The sequence below is a fragment of the Heterocephalus glaber genome, unplaced genomic scaffold (genome assembly GCF_053883595.1).
Source record: "Heterocephalus glaber isolate CG9 unplaced genomic scaffold, H.glaber_assembly_v1.0 deba00000937, whole genome shotgun sequence".
Classification (NCBI taxonomy): domain Eukaryota; kingdom Metazoa; phylum Chordata; class Mammalia; order Rodentia; family Bathyergidae; genus Heterocephalus; species Heterocephalus glaber.
In genome coordinates, this window is record NW_028258173.1 from 13133647 (window position 1) to 13149696 (window position 16050).

A 16050-nucleotide genomic window follows, 5' to 3' on the forward strand; every position below is an offset into this window, starting at 1 on the left:
CAAGTTGTACACTTGGAATATGAACAGTTTATCGTACACCAATTATACTTCAATAAAGCTGCTTTAAAAAGCCACCCATCTGATTAGACGCAGAGCAGGAACCAGAATACATGTCTTGTGCCTTAAAACCTCAACCCGATGGCCCCTTAACCCCAGTGCTGTCTTAAAATCGAAACCTATTTAAAGTTATAAAAATAACTTTTCCACAGTGTCATTTAAAACATTCCATACTTTTAAATTGTTCATAGTGAAAAAACAATAACATCCTTTAAAAAACAAAACAAAACAACGGCTGCCATTCAACAGCTCTAGTGTGACCTGGTCCATAGAAACACAGACAGGAGCCCTGCTGAGTTGAGAGTAGGGAGGAGACAGAGCGAGATGTGATTTCACTCTATTTTCTCATGTTCATCTCTAGCAATGCTTATGAAAAATATCTTCTCTGGATGCATTCAATACATTTAATTCAGGATAAGAAAGACAAGAGGGATTGGTTTTTAATTATAGGATTGTGCTTTGTGGTGGTCACCAGTGGACTAAAAAAAAAATTTTTTTTGGATACAGGGTCTCCTTAAGTCACTAAGTTGCTCAGGCTGGGCTTGAACTCACAGTCCTCCTGCCTCAGCCTACTACAGTGCTGGGATTACAAGCATGGACGACCATGCCCAGTTTAAATGCTGTCTGAATAAACCCTGAATGTGGGAGAAGCAGTAAACCTTCCACAAAGGTTTCCCTCTTTTTTCTCTCCTTCCTGATTAAGCGCCCAGAACCACCAAGTCTGGTCAGCTTCCACAGGTCTAAAGCAGCTCTTTGTGGAGAAGACAGAAGTACAGAGAGAAGGACGGGTGTGTTCAGCCTTCACTTTTCATCTGGAGCTGACCAATGGGACACTCAGCTGGCCCTGCTTGCTCACTGAATGGAAAATAAGAGCCCCTGGTTTCCTTACCAGGCTATGTTCATGAGCTATTGCCTGTGATGGGAGCTGGGAAGAGAAAGTTACCAGCAAAGAGATTTTCCCGGCTCTGTATGATGATTTTAGAATTGCAAATGTGAGGTACACTTGTAACAACTCCAAGTAAGACACAAGTAAATGGCTGCAAACAGAGGTGACAGTATGGGCAGTGGCCCAGGGAGTCAGGTGAATCTGACATCATTTCTTTCAAAGTATGGGAGAAGTCTGTTCATGTAGGTATTAGTGGTGTTGTTATGGAGCTTTCCAAAGTGCTTGGGGACACAGGATCAACTGCAAGCCATTTCTGTGTGTCCATGCCATCATAGAAGTTTAATCCCTTGTCTTAGTTAATCACATTGCTGGGACACAATATCTGATACTCACAACTTAAATAAGAAGAGGTTTATTTTGGCTCATGGTTTTTGTAGGATTCAGTCCATAATCAGCTGGCTCCAAGGCAGGAAGGCCCGGTGAAAGGGTCTGGTGGAAGAAAACTGCTCATGTCGTGGTGGCCAAGAAGCAGAGAGGGAAGGGAGGAACCGGAGAGAGTGAAAGACCCTTCCAGGCCATGTGCCCGGTGACTGCCTCCTCCTACCAGGCCCCACCTCTCAACAGCACATTCAGCTATGAACATATCAGTAGATTTATCCACTGATGTGTATAGTGACCCCATGATGCAATCACCTTCCAAAAGCCCCACCTCTGAACACACGAGGCTTTTAGGAGATATCCAAGATCTAGACCATAACACCCCATTGTGCTGCTTCTTCACACACGGATTTTAATCCCATGTAACTGTCATCCATTACTGGTGTAATCCCAGTACTCTGGGAGGCTGAGGCAGGAGGATCACAAGTTCAAGCTTAACCTGGATAATTTAGCAACTTTGACCTTGTCTTCAAAATGTTGGGGATATAGTTCAGTACAAAGGCCCTGGGTTTAATTCTCAGTTACCTGCCCCCCCCCCCCCCCCCCGCCAAGATAGGAATACCTGGGGTCCATTGCTGTCTAGGTTTAGATCAGGACTGGACAACAGAAGGCACCAACAGAAGGTCAAGGGCAGGAGGAGAAAGAGCCAGGGTATTTATTCCCCTAGTTTTCCCTCTAGCCATGACTGTGTCTCTCCAAGAAGACAGGACCTCCAACAGACCTCTGGCTTTCCGTTCCTTGGGTGTAGGTAATAGTAATGGCTTCCCCTGATTGTTTTTCTCTGGGTGCTGCCACATGCCCTAATGGCTTCTTCAACTCCACCCCATCTCTAAGAAACGCCTTCATGGAAATTACTGCCTGGAATTGGTCTGATACATCATGTGCAAGGCTCTGTCTTCCCTCCCAGACTGAGAGGCACAAGGGCAGGCAGTGCACCTTTTAAGGATTTATATTCCCAGGACAAGGGACTGAATTAAGTGGTTGAGTTGATGAGGGGTGTTGGGACATTTTATTAAGACCTTAGACCTGGTTGTTAAAGGGCATGACTGTGGTGTGTGTATGATAAATCATTGTACTCAGACGAGATTTTGTTCTACAGGGACAAGGTCCAGGACCACATGGATCACAATGTATAATATTCAGAGCAGCACGACTCCAGTTTAGGTCCTGAATTGCACCTTTCTGCTGATGATGAAAGGGAGGACACTGAGGACAGTCATAATGATGACGATGATGGAATGTCCACTTACCTGACTGAGTCACAGCAGGACTTTGTGTTAGCACTGTGCCCTCTGTCTTACTGCAAGATGATACTAATTTCCTGGGTCAGTCTCCTAGTTGAGGTTTAGTTAAAAGTATATTTGGATGTTCTGACAACTAATTTACCCATGTAACCACTGCTTCCATTGAGAAATAGAACATTTCTGTCTCTCCAGCAAATTCCCTTATGCCTTTTCCCATTGAATTCCAGACCCAACCCCTCTGAACTGCACCACCACCGTAAGCTGGTGTGCAGTGAACTCCCGCTGCAGCCCCCACCCATGCTGGCAGAGGCCTCTTGTGCTGTTCTCCCTGGAATACCTTTGTTTGCCTCTTTCAACTGGTTGACTCCCCACCTTCCTTTCGATCCCTCCTTCAGGAAAGCTCCCCGCCTTTGTCCTGGATCAAGGCCTATTTCCACAATGCTCTGAACTGTTTGTCTAGATTTTAGCCATATCTAGATATTGTTTTCTATCATTTTGTGTGAGTATTCTTTCCCCCATTAAATGGCGAACTTCTTGAGATAGTGACTGGGTCATATTTTGCTCGTGATTCCAGTATGTTTGTTTGTTGTTTAAATAAACAGATTATTACCTCAGGTTTAATGACACTAAACTTTTAACATCTATTAGACATTAGACTGTTTTAATTGTAAGAAACAACAACTAGGTCTGTGGGAAGAGTCGCAAGGACACCCTTGCCTTGGAAAGACCACGGCCCAGCTTAGCCGGAGGAACCTCTCCATTTGTCTCTTGGTCCCTCTGCCTGTTCGGTGTGTTTGCCTCTCTTTTCTGATTGGCTTCCCCTGATCACCTTTAAGTTTTGCTTTCTCCTTTCTGCTTGCATTTTGCTGCAGCTTCCTCTCATTGTGACTTGACATCTGGCTGGCCTAAGTTATCATTTACAAAGGCAATAATCTAGTAAGCTCAGGTAAGCTTTTCAGGTCCACTTCATGGTCACATCACTGGCCAGGGACTGGGTCACCAGCCCAACGAACTAAGGTGGATCCCACAAAATGTAGCTTGAAGAGTGTAGCCTGATAGAAGAAGGGGTGGGCAGAACATTGGCGGCTTTCTGAGGTCTCTCCTACCCCATTGCCAAGAAAAACCCTTTGTATTTTTTCCCATCTTTGCTCCCAGATAACTTTTCTCATTCTGCATTTCAGGAAACTTGCTTGTCTCTGTTTAGGATTTATAGAATCAAGGAACATTGAAACAGGAAGAAACCTTAGGGTGACTGACTTGTGTGTGTCCCATGTAACAACACTAAGTCCAAACAATGCTCCATTAAGACTTCAAGGTGTTCTAGCACTTTCCTTGGCTCGCAGCCCACACCAGGAAGTTAGCTCTCAGAGGCCAGGAGTGCTTGGGAAGATTGCTGGTCCTTTGTGTAGAGAACCTCTGTAAAGTCCGGTTCCTCTAAGCGGCAGGCTCTAAAGCAGGGGTTTCTGAAGAAGCTCAGGAAGAAATCAATAGCAAAGCTCTTGAAATTGTCTGCAAATTTAAATTAGTATGATGTGAATGTGTGGAGAGTGTCCATAGCTTTCATCAGAGTCTAGCCGGTAAATATGACTTGAAAGAAAAAAAAAATAGATAAAACTTCTACTTAAAGGGGTAGTGGTTGACTGTTCCTTCCTAAGACAGATCTCTCTTTGTTGGTTTCCAGTTTAAGCACTGTATTTGCTACACTAGACATCCATCCACTGCGTGTACACAGGGGTAAGTGCTTGACATGACAAAGCTGAAGGGGAATTGATGGCTCTTAGGAGTTTCACCCTCCTATTTTTCTAGAGGTGAAACACTAAAATAATGATGTTTCAGTGCAGGTTCACCGATTATACCCAGGTTCTGCTCAGGTAGGGATGTTGGTAATGGAGGGAGACTATAGTCGTGGGGGGAGTGGATATATATGGGAAATCTCTACATTGTACCTTCTGCTCGATTTTGCTGTGAATCTAAAACTGCTCTAAAAATTAAAATCTATTAAAAACAAATACAAACACTAAGGATCAGAGAAATAAAATATAATTTGCCTAAGGCTAGATATCAGCAGGGATAGCAACCTTCTTTCTTCACTTTCTTCCTTTCAAATTCCTTTTTAAAACCAACATCTTACCATTTTCTGTATTTGCTTAATAAATCACTACCTCTGACCTTTTTCTTTCTTTTTTTCTAACGTTTATTAAGATCCAAGCACTGTGTTGCATGTGTCTTCATTAAATGCCAGAGGAATCCTTTGGTTGGATATGATGATCCTGTTTTAAAATGTTTACTTTTCGGAGAAGGAAACTGATTCTTAGAATCTGAAGAAACTTGCTCAAGGTCGCCCAGCTGCTTAGTGCTAAAGTAGGCACGGGACATCCCCGTGTCTCTACTGTGCTTTATTAGTGAGGACTCTGTCTCACTACTGCGCTTATCTCCACCCACGCTCAATCAAAGGCTCGCTCCGCTCCTGGTTACAGATCCTCGTGGCGCGCCTCCCTCCAACCGGTCTCACCTGAGGCTCCTCCGGGTCCAGGTGGAGGCGGACACCGCCCCCTGGTGGCAGTTGGGCGCGCGGCGCATGCTAATGAGCCCCCAGCGCCGCTCGCTGATTGGCTGGCGCGGATTCCAGCCGCTTCGCAAGTCGCCGAGTGCGAGCCAGAGTAGAGGGGCGGCCGGCGGCAGCCCGGGTCCTGCGCCCTCCTCGCTCTGCTCTGCGCCTCCCCGGTGACGCCCAGGCGGGGCCGGCCAGACTGCCTGCTGCAGCAGGGGGCTTTTCCTCTCCTCTCGCATTGGTGTTCCGATCGTGAATTCACCAAGGTCCGGGATGACGATCCGACACCAAGGCCAGCAGTACAGGCCGAGGATGGCATTTCTGCGAAAGGTAATGAATGGGCCCTCACCTGGCCAGTGGCAGGTGGGCGGGGACCAACTCTGGGGCGTGTCTGAGGAGACGCTGGGCAGGAGGAGAGGCGTCCCTCTGCTCTGTCCGCTGGTGGATCGCATTGAATGACTTATTTACCTTGTGTGTTGCTTTTAAGGGCTATAATAAGGTTTTTGTGTAAACTGTTTATAGTGGAGAATCTTGCAGCCAGCTGCGATGGTCTGCGGGAGGCTGAAAACAACCTGTTACTCGGAGACGAAGGTGCCAGAAGGCAGTTCAGCCCCGCCTGTGCGGGATTTGAGACAGTCCGCGGATACTGTTATAAGACTCTCTGCTGTTAAATTAACGTATTTGGCCATTTTTCTGATCCAAAACTGCATTATTTTAAAATGTTTGTGTGTACACATAGACCATGAAGATGTGATTTGTAGGATCAGGGGCCACCTGACTTACAATGGCCTGGCACCCTCATTTGAGGCTGTCTATCTCTGTCTCCGTCTGTCTTGCCGGTGGCAGAATGGTTGGAAAGCTTTCTGAGACTGAGTGACCAGGCACAGGATGTCCATCCCGGGTGGACATATGAGAGGTGGATGCACTTGTGGAGTTACGTGTTTGGAGACACATTGCTTCATCTTATTCTGGCCTTTGGGGACTGCGAGTGTGGGGAGAGATCCACCCAGGATTAGGTCGAAGGTCATTTGTTTGCCCTCCCTCCCATCCACAAGCCCTTTGCAGCACTGTGCCCATCTTCTTAGGCTTATCCCCTTGAGTGGAATTAGCTGAATGCTTTGTGACATCCAGGGCCCTGCCTTGAGCTCCTGGAGCCCAGCAAATTGCTACGGTCAGTGATCAACTGTTCCAATTTGCTAAATGTTAAAACCTGGAGATTTCTAGGCACATCAGGACAGTAGGTCACACTCACTGTACTAATTTCAAGAAAGCTGGGCTCATTCCAGCAATGGAAGTGTGAAGGATGCCCATAAAACAGGTAGGATGTTGTCTTGAAAGACCCACCCTGAAAGGACTCACAGAAGCACACTGAAGCTGCCAGTTCCTAAAAGCACAAGGAACTCCCCGGGTCCAGTGTCTAAGAGCCGAACTTCATCATCCAGGTTTTATCCCGGACCATCTCCTCCCAGGCTGGATCCTCTGGCTTGGAGGTTTGGAGGTTTGGAGGCTCGTAGTCTGGAGACATTCCCCTTCCTTACTGAACCTTGGAGATTCTTTTCTATCTGGCTGCTGTCTGGTATTCGCCTCTCTTTGCCTTCACCTTCCGGGTGGTGTGTTGCTCTCAGCCTCCTTCACTTTCACCCTGGGCCTCTGTTTCATGGCCCCAGGATTCTTCACCTCCACCCCAGCCTCTCCTACCTCCATCCCTGTCTCCCCTCCTCCCCACCCTAGCCACCACTCTTTCCATGCCAGCCTTTGTTCCCACCCAGAGCCCCACCCTTTTCCTCGCCCCCCCACTCCCCTCCTCCACGATACCTTTCATACACACACAGTTGTCTTTTTGGTACCAGGGATCGAACTCAGAACCTTGCACTTGTGAGGCAGGTGGCAGAATCACTGACCTAAATCCCTGGCCCTTCACACACAGTTTTCTTTCCCAAACCAATGTGATCACCACACCTGAAGCCCCACACATAGGATGTGACCCTCCCTTCTCAGCCTGGCCACTCAGGATCCTGCTCTGTCCCATCTCTGGCTTTACCTCCCACCTGCCTCCCATATCTGCCCTCCAGGAAGCAGGACACGGTGGCCACAGGCATTCAGAGCTCTCAGGACTTCTTCACCCCTTTAGGAGCCTGGTGTCCTTTCATGCCTCAGGCTCCAAAAATTCTTCCTTCTGTCAACTTCCCACTCCTCATCTTCCTGTGTCCCCCGTTCACTGCCCCTCCTCTGTGAAGGCAGGTTCTGCTGACCCCTGAGCAGATCGACTTCCTTCTGTGCCCACATAGAGCCACCTGGCCCATCCCCTTGCTTTCTCTGCTCTGTACTGATTGTTCCAATCCTGTCTGAATATTTTGAGATCCTTGGTCATGTCTCGGAGCACCTTCGAGCAGGAGACAGAGCAAAGGTGTGCAGAAAAGCTCTCAAGAACCCATGGCAGAGGATCCTTAAGACTTAGATGTTCTACCTTCCAAAGAAGGGCCCAGACCAGAAATGTGCACTTGGTGCAAGTGGTAACCTCCACTCATCAGTGCATGTTGTGATGTGTGCTGTATCCTTGGCAAGGGGCTGTTACGCGTTACCTCATCTGTTTTTGTGAGATAGTGGTTATGATCATTATTTTACTGAGAAGGAAACTGAGGCTCAGAGAGGTTAAGTGATACAGCCACTACGTAGAAGCAGAAAAATACAAGAGTAGGGATCATCTCCCCCCAAATGTGATACAATGCTATACATTTTCCTAAGATATAGGACAGAGTAGAAGCTGTGGAAAGTCCTGGCTCAATATGCCTGGGGGACACAGAGCTGAGAAGTGAAGAATAAATGGGAGGCTCCAGGCAGAGAAAAAGAGAAAGATGCTTCAGACAGAGGGAACAGTGTGTACCAAGGCACCAAGCGATGGAAAATCTGGAGGGGAGGGTGTTGGGGACATACTGTATTGTCCTGCAGTTGATGGAGTTTGAAGTATAAAGCAAAGGGTGGGAAGGTAGGTGGAAAAGAGGAGATTGTAGTGGGCCCTTGGAGCCTTTTGATGGTGGTTTTATTTTGTCCCATAGGGAGAGTTACAGAATTTGGAATAGTGCGAGGGCAGATTTATAAGTTAAGAAGACCACTAGAGTGAGAGGAATGGATGTCGTATCTTTTTCCCTGAGCTGAGAGAATTCATTCAGTGTCCTTCTATGCTACTCACACTGAGCTCGAGAAGGACCCTTGTTTCTGTGATTCTTCTGGTTCTCACTCTCATGTTGCTTCTCCAGCTTGGGCAGCTGCTGGGGAGACATGCCCATCAGCAGAGCTGCTGCCCAGCAGGCTGCCTAGGCTTGGAAAGAGGTAGAAGCCCCACCTGTCCAAGAGCTTTGAGGAAGTTGGCTAAGGAAACACAGTGGACCAAGTAGCATGGGGAAGTGGCCTCCTGTGGCTCTTGTTCTGGTGCTGGCCTGCCTGCCTCTGTGATGCCTAGGCCACCATCCTACCAGCCGCATCTGCTCTTGGGATTCACCATGGGGCTGGTTCTTTTGGTGCTATGGGAGAAGCCTTAGATTTCCCGTGTAGTTTTTGGTGTCTTTGCTTGGGAAGGGACTGCAGAAACAGAAATATCGAGGGGACTTGGGCTGAGGGTGGTGTCACTTACTTGCTTGTGTCACTCTTTCATTAGGTATGCATCATAGAGCACTGAGGTGCAGGTCCTCGGGACACTGAGAAGCTTAGAGTCTGTAGAGAAAGACAGATGTCTAAACAAGGAGAGGAACAAGTTGCACACTACCAAGGAGGGGTGGTCAGGTCTACCTGGGGGGTGGGAATCAGGGCAGGTTTCACAAGGGGGCTTGCAACTGAGATCAGGCAGACAAAAAACACAGATGTGTGACCTGGGAGACTCCTCGGGGATTGGAATAGCCCCCCAGAGAGCGGAAGGGATGGCTCTGGTGTTGGTGGTTGGGAAGGTTGGTCAATGGCAAGAGCCCAGAACCAGAGGGCTCATATGGCATGCTGAGCATGTGACGTTTTCTGTGTTTACTGAGTGTTTGATTGATGTTTTAAAACCAAGAATGAATAAGGTGAGTTGGTTCTCATGCTACAGGATAATTCCAATGACAGGATATGAGTGCTTCTCAACCCTGGCTGCCCCTTAAAAATATTGATATCAAGTTGCTGTCCTCCAGAGTTTCTGACTTGTTTGGTCTTAGATGGAGCCCAAGGATTGAACCCAGACTCCACACTGAGCTATATCCTTAGCCCCTTTAAAGTTTGTTTTTTTAAAAAAGTTTTCAGACAGGGTCTTGCTAAGTTGTCCAGCTGGGTTCAGACCTGTGATCCTCCTGCCTCAGCCTTTCAGCGTGGTGGGATTCCTGGCAAAAGCCATCACACTCAGCTGCATTGGTCTTTTTTGAATTGCTCCCCAGGTGATTTGAATACATGGCTGAGATGAAAACCCCCAGGGATGTTGGCAATATCTAGAGACTAGGGATGCTGCTGAGCATCCTACACTGCACAGGACAGTCCCTGAACAAAGGAGGGTCCTGCTAAAATATCGATGGGCCGTGGTTTAGAGTCTTAGGCTGGAGAACACACTGGAGGCTGGAGACATCTGCCAGTGAAAAGGCAGAGCACCATGGTCCAGGAGGGAGTTAGTGACTTTCCCTTGCAGGATAAGAGAGGTGGTGCAGATGAGAGACAAGTTGAACACAAAAGCAGAATCAACAGAAGTTGGTCAATCTTGCTGTTGGCCGGTGTCATTCAGAATGCCTGCTGGGTTTGTGACCAGGGCAGAAATGGCACATTTTGGGGCAAGGTCACCACACACTAGTTAGGGCACAGGGCTTGTGAGTGTCTTTGAGATGCTAAGGTGGCCTGGCCACAGGTTGGCCGGACTTTGCATGGCCAGGCTTTAAAGTGAGTCTACCTCCTTCTGTTAGAAAAGCAACAGAGTGATCTGAGGTTCTGGGTCACTTTCCTCCTCTTGACATAGAGAAGTCATAATTATTATTGTCCCTCTGGGAACCTTCTCCAGCTTAAAGGAAAATTCCAGTCCCCGAGATCTTCCAAGTGAGTGACAGCTCTTTAATTGGAGGAACAGCGTGGGCGTGGTGGGTGGATGTCAAAGCCATCAAAGCCATCATTTCTGATCCCTTCCTGATGTCGGGATCGCTGGCACCCCTGCCGTCACCCCCTGACACTTGGGCATCAGAGCAGAGATGTGGGGCTGTCGTCTCTCCTCCTCGCTCCTATCCCTTTTCTTCAACACAGGTCAGACAGAACCCAGCTGTGGCACGGTCATGTGGCATCTTGTGTTGCCTGGGAATGAAATGAGGCTGATTCTTCAACATAGAGGGAACTGGAGAGCCGATCTGGCTGGGAGCAGGGCACTGACACTGTTCAAGGCTGAGTATGGCCACACACTCCCTTATCTCCAGAGGGCCACCTGTAGAACACAGGTGGGAGGTGTGAGAGTTCTCAGCAGTTTGGGGCAGAAAGGCATGGGTTTCTCAGTCTCTGGAGAATCTGTGAAACAATCCACTTTCTCCCCCCTTTATAGGGGGGAAGGGATTTTTCTGATTGAGGATAAAACAGAGTCTGAGTCTTCTTAGGCTGTCATATAAAGAACGACAGACTGGGTGGCTTAAACCACAGAAATGTATTTTCTACAATTCTGGGGGCTGGAAATGTAAGATCAAGGTTGGTCTCTTCTAAGACCCTCTCTTTGGTCTGTGGAGGGCCATCTTCTCTGCAGCTCCCCATAATCCTCCCTGCAGGTGTCTATATGTATTAGTTCTGGGGATTGAATCCGGAGCCTCACGGATTTTAGCAAGCCTGGGGTGATCCCTCACAGGAATCTGTATGGGGCAGAGTCTGGGGAAAACTAATTGAAACCCCATTGTACCAAACTCCTTCGCGATGTTCCCGAGGTCCATGTGAGGTCCCCTCCCACTCGGCTCCTTTCTGGGCTGGGTGACATACCTATTAGAAAGAATCTGACTCTCCTCATTGTGTTTCTAAAATAACTCTCTTTATTCCTCCCCTGAAGGTTATTTTCAAACTCTTTATAACCAGGTTTTTTTTTTTTTTTTTTTTTTTTTTTTTAAATGAAAAGACAAGGAATCAAACCTGCTGACTTTCTATAGGAGAAACTCAGGTTTCTAACTTTTAAAATGGGGTTCTATTTCTTCTACAATATATGGACCCCTGTTTCCATGAAATGCTGTTATTTTATTTAAGAAGAATTTTTAAATGAATACAGCCTTTCACCAGAAGCTAACATGGGCCAGGGGAGTCTTGGACTTTGACATTTGAGAATCAAGCATTTCTTGGAGTACTGTATACAGTGGAGGCTCTCTGCCAGGAACTCTGGAAAGTCATTTCTGCAGCCCTGGGATTTATATGGCTCCTCAGTCCCCGGGCCACCCCTAGGGGGAGTGGCCACCTCCCAAAACCCTCTCCAGCACCCTGCTGGGTTTGTTTCTTTGTGTTCCTCTCTGCTCTTGACCCCATGGCTGACCCTCGGCTGAGACTCAGCCAAGCTCTGACCTTGCTGAAGGCAAGGTTTGTGTGACTTCTAATGGATCTGAAATGAACACTTCCTGTTCCAGACAATTCTGTGCATCAGGAAAATGTCCGTGCAGATAAAGCACATAGTCTGTCTTGCCCAAGAAGTCCCTGGTGCTGCTGCTTCTTGCTCGCAGGCTGAGCTGCTGGCCCTGGGCCTGGGAGCAGCCTTGATGATGCACCTGAGCTCAGCCTGTTCCTTAAGATTGTGATTCTCCTGAAAATTCTGGGTTTGCAATAAAGGTTGAAATAGGAAATCCCACCACTTAATGTTGAATTAGGACATTATCCCACACATCACAGCAAGTGGGGAGTCTTCTAACCTTAGGAGCAGGCTAGTGAGTAGCAGGTAGCAAGTAGAATTTTCCAATTCAGGGTTTCCCAGAGTGACCATTACCTTCAATAGGGCTGGTTGTTTTCTCTTTTTAAATTTAAATTTTATTTTATTGTGGCAAGACCACTTAACTTATGGTCTATCCTTTTAGAAATTTCAAAGTGTATAGCACAGTATTAATTGCAAGTACTATATTGTACAGCAGACCTCTAGAATTTATTCATCTTAACTAAATTTTTATATCCATTGATTAACAAGAACTCGTTCCTGCTCCTCCCACCTCCTGGCAAGCACCACTCTGCTCTTCGGTTTGTGAATTTGCCTACTTAAGATACCTCATAAAGTGGAGTCATGAAGCGTTTGTCTCCTGTGTCCAGCTCACTTCACTTACTAAAATGACCCCACAATTCATGCATATTGTCCTGTGTTGCAGAGTTTCCTTCCTGTATGTATGTACATTTTCTTTTTCTGTTGATTGTTGATAGACACTTGGGTTGTTTCCATGTCTTGGTTATTGTGAATAATGTTGTAATGAATGTGGTGGTGCAGACACTTCTTCCAGATCCCAATTTCAGTTCCTTTTTTTTTTTTTTTGGTATGGGGATCGAACTCGGGACCTTGTGCTTCCAATTTCAGTTCTTTTGGATATATACCCAGAGATGGGATAGTTGAATCATATGGTGGTTCTATTTTTATGACTTTTGAGGAATAGCCATGCTGTTTGGTGGCACCATTTTGTACTCCTGCCAATAGTGCACAAGGGTCCCACTATCAGTGTCTTCACTTTCTTGTGTAGGGAAGCTGAGGGCCTTCACACCATCTTTCCCTTTCATGCCAGTGAAGCTTTGTTCTCGCTTTCTCCAGGAATCCTACTCACCCTCTGTGTACACTAGGGAGGACTGTCTCAGCCTCCCCTTCTGGCTCTTATCCAGTCAGTACCTTCCTTTTAGGGGCACTTTTCTTGGTGTACAAGGTATGATCAAAATATACAGTGAATGTTTAAATTAAAAATTTATTACGGTAAAAGACACACTGCCATCATTCACTCTCAAAATACTTCCCTTCATTTTGAACACTTATCCCATCACTCTGGCCACTTTCTGAAGCAGTTCTGGAAATCCTCTTTCATGAATGTCTTCACAAGGTGTGATTAAAAAAAATATGGTGAATGCTCATGCTGAGTTTAATCTAATGGAAAGGCAGGCTCCTAAAAACATTATAGGATATCCTCACCCACCTAATTCTCTGGATCTGAGAGACTACTGGCTCTTCCCCAAAGTCAATATGCCCATGGGAAGGGGACCAAGAAATGCACTAGGGGATGGGGGGAGGAGATACAAAGAATTAAGATGTGTTGTGTGTATGTGCTGCCTCCTCATGGTGAACATAATCATTATGTACTACAAACATACACAAATAAAATACAAATGTAGAAAAGATTCTGAAAGGTAAACACTTTGAATCAATTCAGGACATCAAGGAAGCCACACAGCACAACCAAAGACACCCACAAAAGCGGACTTCCAGAACTCCTCCAGAAAGTGGGATAAGTGTGTTTGAAGCAAGGGAGAGTACTTTTTATTTTTAAAATTTTATTATTTATTAGTACATGTCTGCGTGTATAATTATTATATTCATTGTGGGGAGCTGGTACGTTTACAAAACACATGTTAATTATTATTTTTTTTTTTGGTACCAGGGATCGAACTCGGGTCCTTGTGCTTTTGAGGCAGGCGATGGACCTACTGAGCTAAATCCCCTGCCCTTTGTTAATTATTTTTTTTATCCTGTTCCTCTCCCCTCTTTTCCCTGTCCCCACCCTCGATCTCTTGGCCCCCTTCATGGGAGAGTATTTTGAGGGGGATTAATGGCATTGTGTCTTTTATTGTACTAAATTTTCTAGAAGTTTAAATGTTCACCATATTTTTCAGTCGTACCTCAAATAATTCAATCTGTAATTGCTACCTCATACATACTTACTTGGTGCAGAGCTTGATCCTAAGTGCTTTACAGGCTTAATCTCATTTAATCTTCATAACATTAGTATGATGATACAGGTAATATTATAATCTCCATTTTACAGAGAAATGAGTCTAAATGAAGTCTAGCAATTTACTGAAGGCCTCTAGCTTCTAAATTGGGTTAAGGATTTGAACCGGGCTTTCTCTGCACCCAGATCCCTTGGTTTTATAAGATAACTCTTTATTTATCATCATCATCATTATTATTGTTGTTATTGTACTGAGTGCCTTCATACTGAGCTACATACTCAGTCATTTTGATTTATTTTGTGACAGGGTCTTACCAAGTTGCTAAATTGCCCAGGCTGGCCTCAAATTGTGACCCTCCTGCCTGCCTCTGTCTTGCAGTGTGCTGGGATTGCAGGCATGTGCCACCACACTCAGCTTATTTATTTATTTTTGAGATGAGTCTTGCTATGTTGTCCAGGCTGGTCTTGAATTCCTGCATTCAAGTGATCCTCCCACCTCAGTCTTCTGATTGCTGGGACTAGAGGTATGGGTCACTGTGCTCAGCTCTCTTTCTTTGCTTATAACATTTTCTTCACCTCTCCAAGGACTGGAAATATCTTTTACCTTGTCATATCCCCCACAGTGCTGGACACTTAACACATGCTCAACAAATACCTACATTTGTTTAGGTAGCAGAACTGAGTTTTTATTCCTGGGCCTCTAAATATAGCCCTGCAGCCAAGTTTCAAAAATGCATTAATTGTATGAATCTTACTAATATTATCACTATTATTATTTTGATATGAGGTCTTGCTCAATTGCACATGCTGGCCTTGAACTGGCCATCCTCCCAAGTAGCTGACATTACATGCCTGAACCACTATACTCACTCAGCCCATTACTACTACTAATGAATATAATGCCTAAGTTATGTGTTTTCTTACGAAATGTATGTTTTTACGCTTACAAATATCAAACATGCTTAATCAAAAATTCAGTCCAGAATGTTGTAAAATCTGAAACATTTTGGGCACCAACATGACACAAGTGGAAAAGTCCACACCATCAAACTTTGTTTCTTGCACAAAACTATTTAAAATATTGTATAAAATTGCCTTCAGGCTATGGGTATAGTGTATATGTAATATTAAGTGAATTTTCATGTTAGCACTTACTTGAGTCCCATCCCTAAGTTATCTTATGTATATATAAATATTCTCAAATTTTAAAAAATCTGAAATCCATAATACTGCTAGTCCCTAACATTTTCTCCCTTTTTTTAAAACCAGGGATTGAACTAGTCCCTAACATTTTGAATAAGGGACATCCAATTTGTACATCTTTATGCACATAGAATGTACTCTTTCCTTATAAAGCATGTGTTAGCCTTTCATTGTTATGACAAAAATACCCGAGAAGGTCAACTTAAAGGAGGACATTTATTATGGCTCACAGTTTCAGAGGTTTCAGTCCATGGTTGCTTGACCCTGTTCCTTCTGGACCCACGGTGCGTCAGGACATCATGGCAGAAGCACATGATGAAACAAAGCATGGAGCTGGGGACAAAGTATAATCCCCAAGGGCATGTTCCCATGACCCACTCCCTTCACATCTTCATAATGCCATCTAATTATTAGCCCATTAGTGGATTAATCCACTGATTAAGTTAGAGCCTTCATGAGCCATGATTCTGAATATGGCCGCACTAGGGCCCAAGCCTTTGGGCCAGGGACATTCCAAATACAAATCATAAGAAAAGCAATCTTACACGGTTCCTTAATTAGAATCTTAAGAGATTACAAAACCCTACCAAAGAGTAGGACCTCTAATGTGGTCCCCATTTTATGGAAAAGGAAGGAATTTGGAGAGGTTAAGTGAGTTGCTCTGGATTCTTCAGTTAGCAGAGGAAGGAAACCCCACAGAGGCTCTGGGAACCTGGGGTTCTTTTTCTTCTGACTGCAAATGTCTTCAAACTGCAAAAACACTTTATTTATTATAACAGGCCACATGGTGTTGAGGGTGTTATTTTT

The 16050-nt window shown here is 45.5% G+C and overlaps 1 protein-coding gene across 12 annotated transcripts in view; it reads left to right on the top strand.

The window, feature by feature from the left end:
* The window catches only part of Rgs9 (regulator of G protein signaling 9), a 118060-nt gene that overhangs the window by 26060 nt on the left and 75950 nt on the right, over positions 1 to 16050 (top strand). For 2 of the 12 annotated variants that reach the window (XM_087208181.1, XM_087208182.1), the window contains exon 1: positions 5244 to 5506. The exons of 7 other annotated variants lie outside the window; for them this stretch is intronic. In XM_087208181.1, coding sequence (XP_087064307.1) covers positions 5450 to 5506 — 57 coding nt within the window. In that variant the 5' untranslated portion in view covers positions 5244 to 5449. Of the gene's footprint in view, positions 1 to 5234; positions 5507 to 16050 lie in introns of those variants that run through there. 3 more of the 12 variants (XM_013067628.3, XM_004870272.4, XM_087208185.1) reach the window with 3 other exon arrangements.